General features: G+C 47.4%; 1 protein-coding gene across 5 annotated transcripts in view; it reads left to right on the forward strand.

Annotated features, from left to right (window-relative positions):
* The window catches only part of RPH3A (rabphilin 3A), a 101,509-nt gene that overhangs the window by 38,540 nt on the left and 42,583 nt on the right, over nucleotides 1–20,386 (forward strand). For 3 of the 5 annotated variants that reach the window (XM_082416487.1, XM_082416488.1, XM_082416484.1), the window contains one exon: nucleotides 7,879–8,025. In XM_082416487.1, the coding sequence (XP_082272613.1) occupies nucleotides 7,997–8,025 (29 nt within the window). In that variant the 5' untranslated portion in view covers nucleotides 7,879–7,996. Of the gene's footprint in view, nucleotides 1–801; nucleotides 4,834–7,878; nucleotides 8,026–20,386 lie in introns of those variants that run through there. The other 2 variants (XM_082416486.1, XM_082416485.1) reach the window with 2 other exon arrangements.

Genomic DNA, 20,386 nt, shown 5'->3' on the forward strand with positions numbered 1-20,386 from the left:
TTTTGTTTTAAATTGGATTCATTTCCTAAATATGCATGACAGATTGGATGCTGGGTCCAACAAATGAACAGTCAGGCTGCAAAGCAGATGGGGCTTTGGTTGTGTGTACACATTGGGAAACTATGGGAGGTCATTTTTACCTTCCCCTTGATGGGGAAGTTTTCACAGAGCCACAGCCAGAGCGCTGAGTCTAGCCTTAGAACACCCAGGTCTGAGTCCTGCTCTGGGACTCAATGTCAGTGTGGCCTTGGGGCACTGCCCTTCACCTCCTTGAGCCCTGGCCATAATGTGGGTATGTTAACCCTGCCCTTCCACCTTCACTGGGAGGTGGTACGGTCATATGAGATGCATGGGAAAGCTTTGTAAACCGTAAAGCACCAAAATCAGAGGAAGGTGTGGATCACAACCTTGCTTTACCCTTGTGTGTATTTTATATATATATATATATATATATATATATATATATATACCTTGTATGTATACATTGTGTGTGCATGCATATATGTACGGTGTGTGTTCTACAGTCTCTGTGTTGGCTGGTAAAATTCTGGTCTTTTTATGAATATTGTGAGCATATCATTCAGACATGCTAGGGAGAGATGCTGAGATGTTGTGCGATTATAAATATGAACATCACAAGAGAGAAGTTCATGACTTCAGAGGGTCCCAAGTGCTTCAGGCTTCCTGAAAGCTGAAAGCTGAAAGGTAGGGTGTATGTCCATCCTCCTTCCCTCCCTCCTTCATCCTCTCCTTCCTCTCCTCTCCTCTTCCCTTTCTCCCTCCCTCCCTCCCTCCCTTCCTTCATTAACAAACACATATCATGCGATGTGCTAAGCACCAAGAATACAAGGTTAGCCAAAGTCTGAGTGGATGTCTAGAAGGGTTTATAAACAAATAAATAGTCAGTCACCAACAAATACACTTTATAGTGCAAGGAGCTATAATAGCAGAATCACAGGGGCCAAGGGACCACAATGATGGGCACCTAACCAGACTTTGGGGTCATGATGGGAGAGCTTCCTGGAAGAAGTAATGTGTAAGCTGAGACCATGTAAAGGAGGTACAAGATAGAGAAGAGACAGAGGAGTTCCAGGTAAGGGAACAGCATGTGCAAAGTCCAAATAGGAGAGAGAGCATGGGATTTTAGAAAAGCTGAATGGCACTCAGTCTGGCTTAAAAGATTCCCAGGAGCCCGAGATCCCCTTAGCTTTCTGAAGGGAGTCGGGAAACCACAGCATCCTTTTGGCACCCTCTTTAGTCTGTTAGGGGTAAATTTCATCCAAAAGGGCCTTTTTACCAGCAGGGCTTATGTAACATGTTTTGTGGTGTGGATGCCCCTCCTTCCACAGCCTCCCCTTCAGGATTCATTAAAATCTCATTCACTGGGCTGTAAAGAGACTTCCTGCTGACACCTGCTTCTGTCGGCATCCTGGGGGAAGGGAGGGGATACGAAGAAAGGAAAGAAAAAGGATTCATTTTCTGCACACCACCGCTGTTTAATGCTTCAGAGCCTTCGTGCCCTGACAGCATTTCCATCATCCCACTCCTTTTGGGAGTTATAATATATTAATAGAGACATCCGGTGGGTATTTATTACGTGACTATTGTGTGCATGAAATGAAGAATCAAGGTGGGAGGCAGGAAGGAGCTGGGAATCTGCCCTTTGCAGTATTTTAGGGGGAAACATCTGTGAGGGGCTTCCACCTGCAGTCAGGACTAATTTCCTTTTGTGTTAGAGGCCACTGGTGCTGGTTTGTTGGGAGAGTTCCTTCTGACCATCTCTAGATGCACCTAACCAAGTACATTCAGGTCCACAGATGAAGCACGTCCAGAATGCTGGTGTCTCGAGCCTCTGACCATATTCTCCCCACACAAGAGAATTTCTTGGCAATTCTCTTCCCTCTTCTGAGTGTCAAGCATCTGGAAGATGAGCAGGTCAACTGCAGTGATCTTTAGACGTCTGTTAGCAGCAAAGTTCTTTCTTTGAATACTATTTTATTCAGAAGCTAAATATATAAGACAGATAAAGAGTGGCGATGGATAAAGACCTGTCATGGCTGAAAGCATTAAACATACCACGGTGCAACTGTAAGTTAAAATAATACCAAACTGTAAAGTAAATGTAGGGAGTTTAACAAGCTTCACTTTTTTGTTGCCACAGTAGATAGCATATCAGTTATCTTTTGCTGTGTAACAAACCACCTTAAAACTCAGTGGGATAGAAAAACGATGACTTATTCTCAGGGACCTGGGCTCAGCTGGTGGCTCTGCTGATCTTGGCTGGGCTTGCTCATGTATCAAAGGGTTGTCTGATCTAGGATGGCTGTGGCTGGAATGACTCAGCTCTGATCCACGTGCCTCTCATCCTCCAACAGGCGGTCCTGAGCTTTTTGTCATGGTGATGACAGAGAGTAAGAGAGTAAGTAGAAACACACAAGGCTTTTGCAGGCTTAGCCCCGGATGGCACAACATCTCTCCCCTGTGTTTTATTGGCCAAAGTAAGCCGTAAGTCCAAGCAGGATTCAAGGGGTAGGGAGAAAGACCCTGACCTTTTGGTGAGATCAATTTCAAAGTCACATGGCAAAGGGCATGGATGCTTAGAATGGTGAAGTATTGAGGTCACCAATGTAATAAACTATATCTCATGATTTTATTAAATATCAAATATTAAATTCTTTAAAAAATTTTTTCTCTCACTCTCTTTGTTTTTAAACTGGCATCCTTGCTTTGCTAGTGTTGGGAACCCAGCATTGCCATCTGGGCCGAAATGAGGATGGAGGGCCTGGTTCCCTGCCCACTCTGTCCCTCTATGACCCACTCACCTGCAGCCCTTTGAGATCCCTCCAGGGAACTACAGACAATAGTTTGAAAACCATGGCTTAGACAATTTGGGGAAATAGGAGGCAGGTGCCCTTTGATGATTCTCCAGGAAGCATTGTCCTAGGTATGTGAATGAGAGCAGAGATGGGCCAGCCCTCTTCGCCCTGTCTCAGCCAGTAAGCCAGGGGTCTCTCCTCATGCAGCTACTGAGGGTCAGGGGTAGCCTCTGAAGGTCCCAGCAGGAAACAGACATGAAATCATTCCCACTTAACAGATCTGGAAACTGGCATTCAGAGTGGCTCAGGGCCCTAGTACACACTGCTAATAAGCCACAGGTCCAGAATTCCAATCTTAAACCCCGCCAGGTCAAGGAGGGCTCAAGTTGGTACACAATAGGCCCTCTGGGTATTTACTGGACTGGATACAATGCTCTGAGTCACTTGTCCAAGGAAGCAACACTTTGATCTCCACCTTTGGTTTTTAATGAGATCCCAACACTGGACTCTGGTCTTAAGGACGTGGAGCTGGAATCCTGTGCCCAGAGGCCCTTGGCAAGGGTGCCACCGTCCTGTCACAGGAGAATTCTCAAGGCCCCCATGCTCACAGTGTTCTCCAGCCCAGAGGAGGCCCAGACAAGCCCATTTTCTCCCTTGAGAGCAAAGGCTTTGGTTTGAAAAACCATCTCATTTCCCTCTGTTTACTTTTGGGATTAAAACATGAAAATCCACAGGAGGCTTGCGAGTCCCCACTGAGAGCAATCAGTGACATTTTCAAACACTAGATGAACTGTTTGTCAACTGCGTGTTTCTGAGCAGAGGATGGGGGTCTGCAGAGGTGCCGGCAGCCTCTAGCAGGCCTTCTGCTCATCTGCAGATGGAGACAGTTGTCCTCGGCAGACCTCTTGTGGACCCCCATTCCTGCTTATCTTTCTGCAGTCGTGCATTTCCTGTGCATTCTGATCCCAGCGAGTTGTGTGGTGGGGTGAGAGGCATTGGCTTCAGGTCTGACCCATGGCTGACCGTACCCATGACCAGATTGTGAGCTGTGGGAATGTGCCCTTGAAAGGGTCTCCACTGGGTATGAGGCCCAGCATCTCACCTGTGCTCTGTCTTGGTCACTGAGCTACTTCGTAAAGGCAGGAAATAAATGGAGGGGGCGATCAGAAGAGAATGAAGGAAGAAAAGAAGGGATGAAGGAAGGAAGAATAGGGGCAGTTGAGGCATCCATTTCCACAGAAAACCAGAGGGACCTGGGGAGGTGGCTGGATGAGGTTATAACTAAGGCTCTTTGGGAAGGATGGTGGTCTTCATTATGCAGGAGTCCAATGTATCCTTTACAATTAATGGGAAGAAACATCAGGCTGAGGGATATTAGCACACTGTAAGGAAGATCTTTCCAACAGAACGGCATAGACTCCTAATGAGAGAGTGAGGTCTTCATCACGGGGAGCATTCAAGCAAGGCTGGAAAGACCCCTGTAGGGAGGCTGTGCCAGATGGGCTTTCAGGTGATCCTCAATGGCCCTCCCCTCCTGGTGTTCATGCCTTTGTGTAAGCTCCTCGCCTTGAGTGCGTGCAGGACCTGGGATGTGTTTCTAACCTGTAGAATACGACAAATGGGATGGAACATCACCCTTGTGATTACATCATGTTATATAAGACCCTTTCTCATTTGACCGGAGCTTGAGAGTCACCTTGTATACTTGATGAAGGAAGTGGCCCACAGGATGAAATTGGAGAAGTCTGCTTGGTTAGGAATTGCAGGCTGCCTCCAAGACATGGAGGTGACTTCCTGCTAATAGCCAACAAAAAGCTGGGGTCCTAGGTCACATGGCTGCCAGGAAATGAATTCTGCCAATAACTCAAATTTGCCTGGAAGCTGATTCTTCCCCAGAAAGGCTCAAGATGAGAACCCAACCCAGCCGACAACTGATTGCAGCCTTGTGAGATGCTGAGCAGAGGACCCAGCGAAGCCGTGCCTGGACTTCTGACATGGAAACTGTGAGATAATAAATGTGTGTTGTGTAAAGCCCCTAAGTTTGTAATAACTTGTTATGTAGCAATCGAAAATGAACACAGACACTATCGCTGGGGCTTTGTGCCACCCTGTCTCTATCCTCCAGCTGGGCTGATTTTTCCAGTTATCTAATGCTGCAGAACAAATCATATCAAACGTAGTGGCTTAAACAACAGAAACTACTTATTACCTCTTGCAGTTTTTGTTGGTAGATATTTGAGAGTGGCTTGGCTGGGTGGGTCTGGCACAGTTGTAGTCTTATGTCAGCTGGGGCTGCAGCCATATAAGGGCTCGACAAGGGCTAGAGGATCACACAGCTGGCACGTTTGGTGCTGACTGTTGGCAGGGGGCCTCAATTCCTCTCCACAGGGATGTTTGAGTATCCTCATGACATGGCATCTGACTTCCCCTAGACTGCATGACCCAAGACACCAAGGCAGAAGTTGCAATGTCTTTTGTGACCTAGCCTTGGAAGTCACCCACGGTCACTTCCATTGTATTTAGCTGGTCACACAGGACCAGCTGGGATTCAGTGTGGGAGGGGATGACACAGGGAGGGTGTGAATACCAGGAGGCAGAGATCCTTGGCGAGCATCTTGTAGGCTGGCTACCATATTGATCTTCCTTCACCTCCTCAGGCGCACTGCCCACTCTCTCAACTCCAGGCCTCTGCAAAGACCATTCCTCTGTCAGGCTCAGTTTCTTCCTCTGCCTTCCTCTCACCAACTCTAGTTTATCTCTGAGGTCTCAGTAGGAGCCAGCCATACCTTTCTGCAGCCTGGAGCTTATGTAATTTAGGAGAGCCCTCTTCAAAATAAAGAAGACAAAAATATCTCTCTTTTACAAAATTTTCAGGACAGATGATCATTACGAGGGCTCTTCCCAGGGCCTTGGAAGGTGCCTGTGCTAGCAAAGGGTCCCAAATTTAAGCTCCACCAGCATCACAGTAAATCCTCTTCAGGGTCTCAGAGTAGATATCACTCCCTCAACGCACTCTCCTTGGTCCCCTAGACTAAGTGACTTCTGTTGCTTCAGTCTTGCTGTGGGTCACACTTATAATCAGACATTTATCATCCCTTTTGGCCATAAGGTATTGTGTCTTACTCAAAAACTCTTTCTGTGCTTACTCTCAGACACTATTCTAAATGCCATTGACATAATAGTGACCCAGACCCAGACAAGGTCCCTGTCCTCCTGGAATCCTACGTTCAGGTGGGGGGAGAGAGGCAACAAACAGGTAAACAACAAACTTCTTTTAAAAGATAATTTCAGTTAGTGATGGATACAAGTGAACCTGGGCAATGAGAGCTCAAGGAAGACCTCTCTGAAAGGCTGACATTTGAGCTGAGACCTGAATGATGAGAAGGGGGAGATCTGGGGAGATGAGTGTTCCTGGAAGCCGGGACAGCAAGTGCAAAAGCCCTGAAACAAAAACAAGGTTTCAGTGTTCAAGATTGAGCAGGGAGGCCAGTACAGCTGGAGTGTAGTGAGAGGGGGCGAAAAGGATGGAGAGTCAGGTAAAGCACAGATCGGGTAGGACTTTGCAGATGGGCAAGAAACTGAGTCTTACTTTTATTAAGGTAAAACTCACTTAACATGCAATTAACCGTTTTAAAGTGCACATACACTTCAGTGGCATTTAGCACATTCACCACATTGTGCAACCACCACCTCTGTGTAGTCCTGGGTTTTATTCTAAATCAATGAGAAGCCATTGGAGGGTTCGGGGAAGGGGATTTGAGTATGTTTAGCGTTTGTTCATCCCCAGAGGCCCCTGATCCAAGGCAAGATGTGTTTCCACCAGAATTTCCCCAGGCTACCCCCTCCTTCCCTTTCTCGCAACAATATTTGCCCCCAAGACATCTGCTTCCATTGCTTTCAAACTCTTCCTTCTGTGCTCTTCTGAACAAACCAGCTAAGGTGGGAGGATGGAAGAAGAGGCGGGAGCAGGGAGGAAGATGGGGCCTTTAATTTCCAACTTTGAGTGTCAAAAGGCAATTTCATGCCTGCTGACGTGATTAGAGCAGTGGAAGTAATAGAGGCTGGCAGCTAATGGGGTGCTGGCTCCAGGGGATTCACAGTTACTGATTTTTCCCCCAACCAGGGACAAGAATTTCTAGTGGTGTTGAACCCTGCATTCCACTTGGGCGATGCACCTCAGTGCCCTGGGGTGTGGACCATGTTACTAGTGGAGAGGATGATACTTTGCCATAGACCACAGCGTTAGCTCTCTACCCAGCAGCCTCTGATCCTCTGCAGCGTTCAGTTCTCTCCGTACTGTGGAGGTTAAGTGTGCAGGCTGCCCAGGTCCGAATTCCACCTCTGCCACTTCCCAGCCAATGTGACCTTGGGCAAGTGGTCTAATGTCTCCTCACCAGAAAATAGACAGTAACAGTCCTGCCTTGTAGAAATGTTGTGAGGATTAAATGAGATAATGTGGGCATCCAGTAGGTGCTACATCAGTATTTGCTTTCTGTATTTTAAAAAAAAGATCAAGGAGAGCACAGGATGGAACTCAAAATGCTATAGGAGCTTTGGAGGCAGGAGAGCTAGATGTTTATGTGAAATCAAGAGATTTTTATAAAACTAGTTGACCACTAGTTTAAACTTTTTTTTAAGGACTCTGTGGCCTACACCAAATGTATTTGTGCCAGACAGGGGCTGGCGTCAACCTGGGATCCAGGGCTTTAGACCAGCCTCCCAGAACTGTTTCCACTCCTGCTGTAGAAGTCTACTGTTTAGATTCTTTTCCTGAGAACACCATTATCCTCCAGGTTTCCATGAACTTCCTGCACATGCTACCTCCAGAGTGTCTGCCATGTGCTAAGCACTTAATAAGCTCATCAGAACCTCATCAGAGGTATGTGTGTCCTGTTGTACAGATGAGCAAACTGAGGCTCTGAGAGATTGGATTCTTTTGCCCAGGGTCTCCCAGCAGGGATTTGAACTGAAGTTTACGAGACTCCGGGAGCTAGAGCCTAACCACCACTCTGCAACTGCTGACTTTGTCTGCAGCCTCACACCTTCCTATATTACCTTTCAGGCTCCAGACAGGATGGTCCGTTCACCCCAGTGGTCAGCCAGACAGACAAAGGAAGCAGGAAGAGCTGACAGATGAGGAGAAGGAAATCATCAACAGGGTGATTGCTCGTGCTGAGAAGATGGAAGAGATGGAGCAGGAGCGAATCGGGTGAGGCCTGATGCTTCCCATCCGTTCTGAGAGCCAGTGAGGGCCAGGAGGCTCTGCTGCTCAGGGCGGGTGTGCTGTGGTGGGGCAGGGCTGCCTTCGGGGTTTGTGATCTGTGATGTGCCAAGCCACCCACTCAGGCAGAACTGGAATCCTTGGTGCATGAGGTGGGAGAGCTGGAAGACAGAAAAGAGAACAGGGGAGAGAGTGGGCTGGGGGCTGGCTGGGGAGGGGGCTTCTGGGCTGGGGGTGCATTAAAGATGGAGAAGGAGGGATCTTCTGAGAGGGGGATGAGAGATTGTCTCTGAAGGCTGGAGACGTGTGTGTGAGCACAGGTGTCATACCCATTCCAGCTGCATAAGAATATGTTCTAGAGACATTGGCCATGCAGATGCCAGAACGATAGCTGAGGGTGAGGTAAGGGAGAGGAAGTGTATGTCAAAGAGACAGTATGTGAAAGAGCATATCTGAAACGAATTAGATGAGAGAATTGGAGAAATCCATCCTGAAGGGAGGCCAGCACGAGAGCGAGGTCGCAGAGGTTGGGTCTGGACTCTAAGAACCCGGCTTCCATCCCAGCTCCCCCGCTTGCCGGCTGTGGATCCTGGGCCATGTTGCTTCACCCTCTGAGCCTCAGTTTGCTCACTTGTAGAATGGGAGAAATAAAAGGAATAGTCCCACAGGATTGTTGTAAGGAGTAAGTGAAATGATGCTTGTACGGTTCCTGGACCAGGCCTGGTCATACTTCATGTTTAATGAATGGTAGGAGGAAGGGAAAAAGTGGGGTTTGGAGGGCAAAGGTAACAAAAAACATGTATGGGATGTAAGAAGGTGTGTGTGTCAGAGCATCAGTGAGCCAGGACAGTGTTAGAGAGAGAGGGAGGGCTCTGTGCCTGGGCTTGGGAAGGGTGGAGTGGGGAAGTGAGAGGGGAGGAGTGTCTGGGAGAAGAGGAGAGTGAGCGTATGTATGGAAGAGGGGGCTCTTGGTGTGGGTGGAAACTTCCACTGCCAGGATGCAGGGAGGCCACTAAGGGGTCCTCTAAGACTGAACCTCAAATGGGAACTGGGAGGAGCTGCTGAGATGCCACCCCCTCCCCAGACCTTTCTTCCAAGGGGCAGCCTTTGCCAACTGCTTACAACTGGTTTGGGCACTGGGGTGCCCTTTCATCTCCCTACCCAGCCACTCAGTGGGGGGTTAACAAGATTCTTGGATGGAAAATGATGCTGTGAACACACAGGAAGTGGGCGCCTTTGATTTGAGCCTCTGCAGATCATTTTATTCAGAGTGGGCTGGGGAGATCAGAGGTGCCATTGACAAATGACAAATAGCCTGGCACAGGCGGAGTCAGCTTTGTGCTCGGCCCTCCGTCAGGTTCCTCAGTAGGTTGCTAAAGGGATGGGTCTTGAGGGGTCTGCTTATAGGGTTGAGTTTTTATTTTGCTTTTTAAAAGATACGTCAGGAGTGAGGAGTTGTCCAGGTGGGAGGTCTGTGAGCATGTGTGTATGTGAGTGTGGGAGTGTGTGTGTGTGTGTTCACTTCAACCAACAAGGAGCCTCAGCCTTGCAGGAAGGAAGAATATAGATGTTAAATTCTTGCTTGGAAGCAAGAACTTCCAGCCTTTTTCCTGTGGAGCACTTTCCACTAGCTAACTTTGAATTTTATACATTGATTATATCTCTCTCCCCATTAGATTATGATTCCTGAGTGTAGAGATTTTTGCCTGTTTTGTTTGCCACAGAATCCCCAGTCCTAGTACATAGTAGGTGTTGAGTAAAATATTTGGTGAGTGAGTGAGTGAACATGGTAGACAGTGCTGCCCCCCAATTTCTTTCTGCATCTCCTGTGACCAAGAGGCTGGAGAGCTTAGAATTTTGTAGTCCAGGGTCCATATTCCCAGGGAAGACACTATGATTGGCTGCTGCCTTATGTTTATATCAGATTCTATCCCTGTTAACTGTGGCCAGAGGTGCTGGCTACATTGTGCAAGCGTGGCCACTAGGCTGCCTTTGGGTGTAAAGTTAAGGGGATCTCTGTGGACTGAGCAGATTCTGGCTTGAACATTCTAGAACAGGGCTGATGGGTTCCCTGCCTTGTCCCCCATGTCCTGCCACATTGCCTGACCTGGTGACATGGTGGGAGAGCACAGTGGTTAATCCCTGGGACCCAAGAGTCAGAGAGACCTGGCTTCAAATTCCAGCTCTGCCACTTATTCCCTGTGTGACCTTAGATAAGGCACTTTACCTCCCCCTCAGTTTCCTCAGCTGCAAAATGGGGATAACATTAGCACACATGTCTCGGGGAGTGTTTAATTCACATGCAAAGGATTATCGTGGTGCCTGGCACAGAGCGCATGCTTAGTTAATGGGGACAATCATTAATGACAAATTTGCTGAGGAAACTTGTTTTTTTACACTGGCCAAGGTCTCCGTTCTAGAATCATGCCCGAGACTCCTGTTTGGCAAGCCCCTGGCTTCCCCTGAAGGAGATTTCAGAGCCTTCCAGGGAAGCTGGGGCCAAGCCCATGGTGACAGAGTGTCCCTTTGCTGAGAGAGTATGTTTTCTGCCAGAACGGGGAGGATAGTCCTAGAGGACTCTGGCTGAGGCCGTCCCCCGCCCCCACCCCCCCCACCCACCCCCACCCCCGCCCCGCCACTCCCTTCCAGCTGCCAGCCCTCGCTGGTAGCATTGCCAGAGGCAAGCCCATGCTATTTGTCTTATGACCTTGAACCTGCCCTCATTCCTGTTCTACTCACACTTCCTTGGGAGAGGATCAGAGTGAAGTCAGATGAAAGGAGAGAGACACATCAGACACAGATGGAGGCCGAAAACAGGGCGCCATCAGGGCTCCCCCTCCAGAACCTGAGGCTCAGTTAATGAGCCTTGGGGGCTTCAGTTCCCCACTTGTCCAATGAGGCGGGTCAGTCTGAGTCTCAGGATCCTTCCTGATCCAACTCTACAGTATTTGGGGGTGTCTGGTGGAGGACCCTGTACCCTGTTGTTGGCTGCACCTCTCAGAGCAAATGAGCTCCTTCTGGCTCTTCTAACTGTTAAAACTGCAGATGTAGTTATGTCCCCTTCTGGGTCTCGACACCAGCTCTGTGATGCTGAGTTTTCTATTACCGAACAGTCATCTGGGAGACAAGTGAAGTCATCGTTTACATAATAAACAATCATTATAAATGGGTACCATTTATTGATTGAGCACTTACTATGTGCCAAACATCAAACCTAAAAACTTGATATGGATTTAACTCATTAACTGCTCCTCTCAACCCTATCAAGTAGGTGCTATTTTGCAGGTGAGGAAACTGAGGCTTAGGTCACTTGTCCAAGGTCACACAGAGCTAAGATATATGTCCCTGTCTGGCTGACTCTCAGAACTATGTTCTAAACTATTAGATGTCTTTCCTGAAGGCATGGCCTCAAATTCTTAGACTTTTCAGGACATGGAAACTTTTAAAGCTCAGGTTTGGAGGGGACATTTGGGGAGCTAGAAGCTAGAATCCCTTCTGTGCTGGCCCAGTGATTCCTTCCCAGTGATCTTATTAACCTGTTTGTACCTCCAAAGCTGCCAGAACTGGTCTCCATGGTCCTAAGGCCATGGAGAGTTCCCTGGGAGAATCACCCTAAGGCATCCCAGGAGGTGCTGCCTCCCTGGGGCAGTTTTGCTAGAGTTTGCTGCCCCAGGGAGCACCAGATGATGCAGTGGACCAGAGTTGGTTCTCACCTTGGAGCCTCTGCTTTTGCCCAAGGCGGCGTCTAAACCTTCACTGAGTGGTAACTCAGCCCACAACCAAGCTCTGCTCTCTTCAGCACCCCCAGAAGGAGAGATGATGGTCAGAAGGGAAACTCATTAAAGAGCCTCATTTTGCCCCACCTCCCTTATTCAAGGCTAAGTGGGATCTCAGAATTTATTTTGCATGACCTGACTGCTGTAGACTTTCTATACTAGTTAGGACACTTGGCTTGCAAGAAAAGGAATTAGTTCCAGCTAGGTTGTTTCAGTTATCTATCACTGCATAACAAACCACCCAAAACTTACTGACTACAAGCATCAATAGTATACTCTTTTTCATAATTCTGTGGGTTAAGAATTTAGGCAGGGCTCTGCTAGGTTGATTTTTGCTCCATGTGGCATAGCCTGGGTTCACTCAACTCAACTGCATTCAGTGGGTGGCTGGGTTGGACTGGAAGGGCCAGGAAAGCTCCAAACCTTTGTCTGTGCCTCAGTGCACTCTGCATGGCCCCTCTCTCTCCACGGAATCTTTCCTTATTCAGTAGTCTGGCCCGAGTCCTTTAGATGGCAGCTGACTCCCAAGAGAGCAAGGATGGAAGTCTCCAGGATTCTTAACAGCTAGGTCTGGAACTGGTAGGGCATCGCTCCACTGCAATCTGTTGGAGAGGAGAAATAGATCCCATCTCCTCCTGGAAGAATGACTTATGCATCCAGGGAAGGAAGATGTTAATGGTGGTCATCTTTGGAGAGTCTACCCCATTAGGCAAAAGGGGAATTTAATATAAGGATTCAGAGGTATCTCAAGGGATCCAAGGGCAGGAACACAGCCTGGGCTCATGAAAGGTCTGCTTCTCATCCCACATCTTAGAAAATATAATCTCATACTATACCTTCCTAGTTGTTATATTTCTTCTTAGTCCTAATTCCAAATTCCCGGGGAAGGAACTCTGATTGGTCCAGGTCACCCTGAGTGCCGCTCCTCATCCAATCAGCTGTGGCCAGAGGTGCCAGGCTATACAAACAAGGCTGCTGAGTGCTACTCTAGAGAGTGCAAAGGGCCTTTGTAAATTGAACAGACACCCAGGGGGTGTCCACAGGACTTTTAAAACATATTAAATATGGAATTAAACATTTGTCTGGGGAAATTTGTGTGTGCGGGTTTTGTTTTTGTTTTGTTTCCCAGTGGTAGGTTCCTCCATGTCTTTATCATATTTCTTTCTATCCAGAGCCTCTCAAAGACATTTACTCATATATTCTGCCTGCAAGGGGATAGGCAGCTTGGTGGCTTCCATTCGAGGTCATCATCCCTCAACAGATGGGCCCAAAGAAGTAATTAGGATTTGTCATTAACCTTGGTGTCCAGACACTGTGATAGAGGAGGAAGTGAAAGAGACACAGAGAGACCTGTCGTTGACAGAATCTGTTGGGTTGCTATCACCTACCCATCCCAGTTCCACCATCCCCTATAGTTTTGGCACAGAATTTTTCCAAAATGTGGACAGGGGGAGAAGTGAGTAATAATGCTTGGAATTTGCTACATCTAATTAGGTAGGCATCTTTCCTATGGTTTGACAAGCTGACAGTAAACCAGATCATAGTCTCCTCTTTCTAAAGGAAGATTCCCCTACCGTCCCGCCACTTTTTTTTTTTTTGACTTGGAGTCCTAGACATTCTGTGGGTAGAACTCAGGGGTTCTGGGGCATCCTGATATTATAGACATAGTTATCCATGTATCTGTGTGCTTTTTTTTTTTAATAAATTTATTTTTTTTTAATTTTACTTTTGGCTGCGTTGGGTCTTCGTTGCTGCACGCGGGCTTTTCTCTAGTGGCGAGTGGGGACTACTCTTTGTTGCGGTGCGCGGGCTTCTCATTGCGGTGGCTTCTCTTGTTGCGGAGCTTGGGCTTTAGGTGTGCGGGCTTCAGTAGTTGTGGCACGCGGGCTCAGTAGTTGTGGCTCGCGGGCTCTAGAGCACAGGCTCAGTAGTTGTGGTGCACGGGCTTAGTTGCTTCGTGGCATGTGGGATCTTCCCAGACCAGGGCTTGAACACATGTCCCCTGCATTGGCAGGTGGATTCTTAACCACTGTGCCACCAGGGAAGTCCCTGTGTGCATTTTTAAGAAGAAATATTCATAGATTTCATCAGGTTTGGGGGGACTCTGAACCCCCCCCATGTTGAGAACCACTGAGTAGTACCTCAGTTTTCTCAGGGATTGGGTCGATGCCTTCTAATGTCCATCCAGCCTTAATAATTTATGGAATCTGTTTGCACAAAATGAAAATGAAGTCTTCTTAATTCCTTAAGCAGCCCAGTGCCTGGCATAAAAGAGAAAGCAAATGAATACATATTGGATGAATTCTAAACCCAACTAACTAAGCCTCTCATTGAATGTTTTTAACCTCAGGGTTTCCTGGACCTTATCTATAAAATGGACCATGTGGTCTCCAAGTCCCTCTAGCCCAAGGTTCCTGAACCTTGGCACTGTTTACATTTGGAGACAGATAATTCTTTGTGGTGGGAGCTGTCCTGTGCACCATAGGATTTTTTAGCAGCATCTCTGGCTCCCACCAACTAGGTGCCTGTAGTAACCGGGTCTGTTACCAAGCTGTGACAACCCAAAATGTCTCCAGACATCGCCACATGCCTCCTGAGGGGCAAAATCACCCCCTGTTGAGAACCACTGCTCTAGCCTTTTTGTTGAGTGGCTCAAGAAAGGAAGAAGAAACAAATGAGAATTTCCCTGCAACCACACTCAACTTCTAGAGAAATAATAATACCCCACCCTTACAAAGCACCATGTGTTGGCACTGTACTCAAAGCTTTATGTAGATTCATCTATGTAACCCTCACAACAACCCTATGCATTAAGCCGCATTATTATCATTCCCATTTTACAGATGAGGCAACTGAGGCACAGAGTGGTTAAGCAACTTGCCCAGGGTCACACGGTTAATAAGCAATACAACTGGGATTACAAACCCAGGCTGGCTGGCTCCAGGATTAGAGTCCTATTCTGCTGTTCTATAGAAAGATAAACATTTATAGCCAAGCATTGTATTAGGAACTTTCAAGTATGTTGTATTTCCTTTAATCCCTATTATGTTCTCTAAGAGAGACAGACTATTGTCTTTGCTTCACAGATGAGATTATTGAAGTTCATGGAGGTTAAGACACTTGCCCAGGGGCACACAGGTTTTACGTGGCCAAACCAGACTTTGAATCTGTCTTTCCACATTATCCTATTGCCTTTTGGCAGTGCAGGTAGGGATGGCAATTGACAAATGACTTCAGAGTTTCAGGGAAGTCAATAATTTACAGGGTGTCTCATATTTACTCAGGTTAATTGGTTCAGTCTCATACTTCTTCCTACCATAAGACAGTTCACCCCTCTCCACCACAATGACCCTTGTCCCCTGTGGGCCTCAGCAGCACATTCTCTCAACTCTACTTTCCACAACAGAAAAGGGCAGGTGGAGGGGTTAGAAAGAGCCCCAGCTATAAGCACTGAAATGAAACAAAGGCTTCATTCTTCCAAAGCGGGTAACAGTGTCTGGGTAGCTAGACCTAGCCTCTGATCCCATCTCTGCCACTTGCCAGCTGTGTGCCTTTGGTAAGTGACTCCCTGTCAGTGTGCCTCGGTTTCCCCATCTGTAAAATGGGAGTGAATAATAGAACTGATCTCACAGGTTGTATGACTTAAGGAAAACCATGCATATGGAATGCTTAGCACAACTCCTGATAACTGTTGCTATTATTGGGTTTAAATGACCCAGCTCCTTGCCTGACTGACTACATTAGCCCAGTGGAGCCGTCTAGCTGTGTTTCTCTCTTGGCTCCAACTCTGACCCAGGGTGACCCGCTTCCCCAAAGTGCTGAGGTCCAGACAGGAATCCCATTCACCAATCCATCAAGGAGAGAGATTACGATCAATGGCTCCCCAGGTAGTGACGGTAATAAACAACAGTGGGAATTAATGAGTCTGAACTGCACACACCCTGCGTGCCAGCCGCGTGGCTTCATGACAGAGCAACTTAGTCATTTAAGGACAGGTTCCCTAGAGACCCTGGCATTGGAGTCTCAGACCACCCCCCTTCAGAGCAGCCATGTCCGTGTTCACAGCTGATGGCCCAATCTAGACTTCAGAAAATGCCGAGTTTAATAAACTTAATGGTAACATCCACTTGGCAATTAGGGTGATGGGAAAAGCAGCATGATTCTGGAATTAATGGTGTGTGTGTGTGAGAAAGAGAGAGAGAAGTTGAGAGACAGAGATAGAGACAGAGGGACAACATGACATCCACTCTCCTACTTTGCTGCATTTTACAAACTATTGTGTAATCATGCTCAATCACAGCTCTAACGCAGCTGCTATGGCTTCATACCATCAGTGATGGAACCCCAGCTTTTCACCATTTCCCTCACCAATTCAGGAACCGGCACATAAAGCCATCACACCTTCACTGGCAGGGTGTCCTCAGCTCTGCAGCTCGCCACGTTAAGCCCACTTCCTGGAGCAATTGTACATCCATTAGCCTTCTCTTCAGCATTCATCAAGACACTGCGGCAATACTGGTTTGAAAGCTCAAAAGCAGTTGCCTGAATGTTTCCGAGGCCAGTTTGAACTTTTTTGAGGGAGCCTGGGCTTAACAAGTAAGCACTGTCTGATCTGCATTTGGCTTATATCCTTGTCTGCAGAATGCAGCCAACTAGGGCTTGGCTCCCTGCAAGAGCGGAGTGTGTACAGCCGTGTGTGTGAAAGTGTGTTCTGTACATGGGTGCTGATCATGCACCTGTTCCTGTGTGGGTACATGTGCCATCCGTGTGTGTATTTAGAGATGGGCACACGAGTCCTGTCAGTTTCGAGTCACTGCAGCCCCTTTAAAAGCTTTAGAAAGACGGATTTCATGGGCAGATTTTAGCACCCTCGTTATAGAGAAAAAAAATGTGAGTATAGGGAGCTATAAAAGCCACAAATTTCCAGAAGAAATAATTAGCAGCAATCATGACTGAGTAGTTACCATGTCCTGGGCATTTTACAAACACTCTCATTTTTTTTTTTTAATTTTTTTTTTAACATCTTTACTGGAGTATAATTGCTTTGCAATGGTGTGTTAGTTTCTGCTTTATAACAAAGTAAATCAGCTATACATGTACATATATCCCCATATCTCTTCCCTCTTACGTCTCCCTCCCTCCCACCCTCCCTATCCCACCCCTCTAGGTGGTCACAAAGCACAGAGCTGATCTCCCTGTGCTATGCGGCTGCTTCCCACTAGCTATCTGTTTTACATTTGGTAGTGTATATATGTCCATGCCACTCTCTCACTTCATCCCAGTTTACCCTTCCCCCTCCCCGTGTCCTCAAGTCCATCCTCTAGTAGGTCTGCGTCTTTATTCCCATCTTGCCCCTAGGTTCTTCATGACCATTTAACTCTCATTTTATCTTTGCAACAATCCTAGGAAACAAGGACTTTGTTTTCCCTAATTTACACATGAAAAACAGAGGCTCAGAAAGGTTAAGTAACTTTCTTGAGGTCACAGAGCTAGGAAGTAGCAAAGTCCAAATATGGACCCAGGCAAGGTCACTCCAGAATGGACACCCCAACACATCTGCATCATAAGTGCCTTGTGGGACTTCCCTGGCAGTCCAGTGGTTAAGACACCGTGCTTCCAATGCAGGGGGCGCAGGATTGATCCCTGGTCAGAAAGCTAAGATCCCACATGCTGTGCGGTGTGGCCAAAATTAAAAAAAAAATAAGTGCCTCGTATTTCTAAATTCTGAAAGTGTGTGTGCGTGCAGGTGTGCATGTGTGTGTGTATGTGTGGAGAGTCTGTGTTTTCCTGGGGTTGTACTTGGAGAGGGTGATTAGAACCTCACAGAATCCAAAGCCTGGTCTGTCTGACATCCACAGCAAGGCAGGGAGGAATTGCCCAAACCTTGCTCTGGAGAGGAGGACTGGAATCTGATTTGGACCTGAATCAGGTGGAAATAGAACCTGGGTGGCAGATGGGGCAGGAATGTGGGTGTGCTGGGTAGAATAATGCCCTCCCCCACCACAAAGATGTTCACATCCTAATCCCTGGAACCTGTGAATATGTTATCTTACATGGCCAAAGGGACTCTGCAGCCATGATTAAGAATCTTGAGATGGGGAGATGATCCTGGATTATCCAATGTAATCACACGGGTCCTTATAGGAGGGAGGCAGGAGAGTCAGAGTCACAGCAAGATTGAAAAATGCTACACGGCTGGATCGAGGATGGAGGAAGGGGCCACAAGCCAAGGAATGTGGGGCAGCTTCTAGAAACTAGAAAAGGCAAGGGAACAGATTTTCCCCTTGAGCTTCCAGAAAGAACACAGCCCTGCCTGCCAACACCTCGACTAAGTGAAACCCATGTCAGATATCTAATATCTAGAACTATTAAGATAGTAAATAATATATGTTGTCGTAAACCACTAAGTTGTAATTTGTTACAGCAACACTGGGAAGCTAACACACAGAGTGACTCCTTGAAGCTGGCTAGCGTGCAATGGCATTTCTCACGGCCTTCCTGCTAGTGTACACTTTCACCACCACTGAGTTAGACCCACTTGGGGCAGTCTTGTAGTTTCAAGAGACCTGGTCCAGCCCCATGTGTAGACAAAGTCCAGGGACCTGCCTGCCTCATTCAACCTGGAACCACTGCGGCATTTGAAACTCTCACTGCTCTGAGCCTCCCAAGGACTCCATTCATATGTCCATATGTTGTCTCAAAATGGGGGAAGTTGAGTCTCCTCTACTTAAAGCCCTTTCATGCTGTCCCATCACTCTTAGACTCAAGACCCTGCATGGAGTGGCCCCTGCCCACCCTCCAGCCTCATCTTCTACCGTCCAGCCCACCAGCCCTGCTAAGCCTCTCAAGTCCCTTGCACACGCTGTTCCCTCTTCTTCCAGTGCCTTTCCTCACCCTCTTTACTGGGCCAGCTCCTCTTTATCCTCAGGTCTCAGCTCAACAGTCATTTCCTCTGAGGCCCCATCTTACTGTTCATGTCCCTCTCTGTGAGTTCTCATAGCTTCCCATACTTGTCCTTCAGAGCACGTACTCCAAGTGTAATTGTGATGATCGATGTGATCATTTAAATAACGTCTGAGTCCCCAACTAGAATGCCAGCTCCATGATGGCAGGCACCTCATTTGTTTTGCCCCCCCTTGGGTCTTCACTGTCTACTGTCACATGGTAGGTTCTCCATAAATATTTGTCAAATGAATGAGTAGACCATCTGCATCTATTTGGACAGCAAGGTCAGAGCAACTTGGGAATCCACTTCCCACCCCCTCTAGAGGTCATCTGTTGGTGCTCAGAGGAGGGGACATAACCTTTCTGGTGCCTCCGGGAGCATCCTGGGAAATGGGAGATGCCCACCCAGCTTCACTGAGTAACCGTCACCTCCCCTTAAGCACCCAGCCTGGTGATATATGGGTTTCCTGGACTGAGGTGCAAGTAGGAGTCATAAAGTTAATCAGACGTGTAAAGACATAACTAGAGAGTGACAGCCACTTACAGTGTCCAGCTAATTGGGCCCTTAATGTGGAGACATTAGACAGGCAAACAAAAGTATCCTGCCAATGCAGACAGGTCTTCTCTTAGTCATTGAAGGTCCTTCAGTTTCAAAACACAAGGGGAAATCTTGATGTTTCAGCCAGCATCTGAGAATCCCTGGATGTTGCCCATGGCAGGAAGCTTGAGGTGCGTCTCATCTAACCCCTCACATTATTGTCTGGGAAGAGGGCATGCAGAGAACAAAGCCTTTTCAAGGTCATTGACTGGATAAGAGGTAGGATTCAAAGCCATGACTTTTAACCCTTGGCTTACATGTTCTCTATCTTCAAAAATGCACTTTATTGTCTAATGTAATGCATGTTTCTTGTAGAAAGTTAAGGAAGTATGAGGAGTCCAGGTAATTGGTGCTTTAGGAAAGGGGGTAGCAGAAGCTTTATAGAAGGAAATAAATATTGCTCATAATCCCACCACCTGGTGATAATCCCTGTGAATATTTCGGTGTCTCTCCTTTCTAATTTTTTTTTGTCCAGTGCACACCATGAAGATATTCAGATGAGCATCTTCCAAACCCAACCTCATATCGTGATCACAATTCTACATCCTGGGTTTGGGGTTTTTTTCCCCCACTTAACATAATAAGGAGAGCATTTTCTCATGGGATTTCTCCCACTGCTTCCTTCCTTACTGAAACATTTCTCAAAGTGTGGCCAGGAATTCACCAGCATCAGGATCGTATAGGGAGTCACTTCAAAATGCACACGCTCTGGATCCACCCCAGTCCCATAGAATCATTGTCTGAATGTTGAACACTCTCCGCAGGTGATCTAGATGGACCATACATTTTGGAAACATCCGCCCATGCCGTGGCTCTCAACAGGACTGCATGCTGAAATGCTGGTATCCGGGCGTGACCAGATCCATAGCTGAGGAGTTTTAGAGCTGGGGCCCCAGGCATTGGTATTTTTAAAAAATTCTTTCTGGGTCATTAACATGGGTTGAGGGTTGCCGGCATCTTTCATAACGCACATAGGTCTCTCCTGCCAAGACTGGTAACAACAAACATTCCTTATGGGGTGAAGAAACTG

The sequence above is a fragment of the Balaenoptera physalus genome (genome assembly GCF_965194825.1).
Source record: "Balaenoptera physalus genome assembly, chromosome: 12".
Lineage (NCBI taxonomy): Eukaryota > Metazoa > Chordata > Mammalia > Artiodactyla > Balaenopteridae > Balaenoptera > Balaenoptera physalus.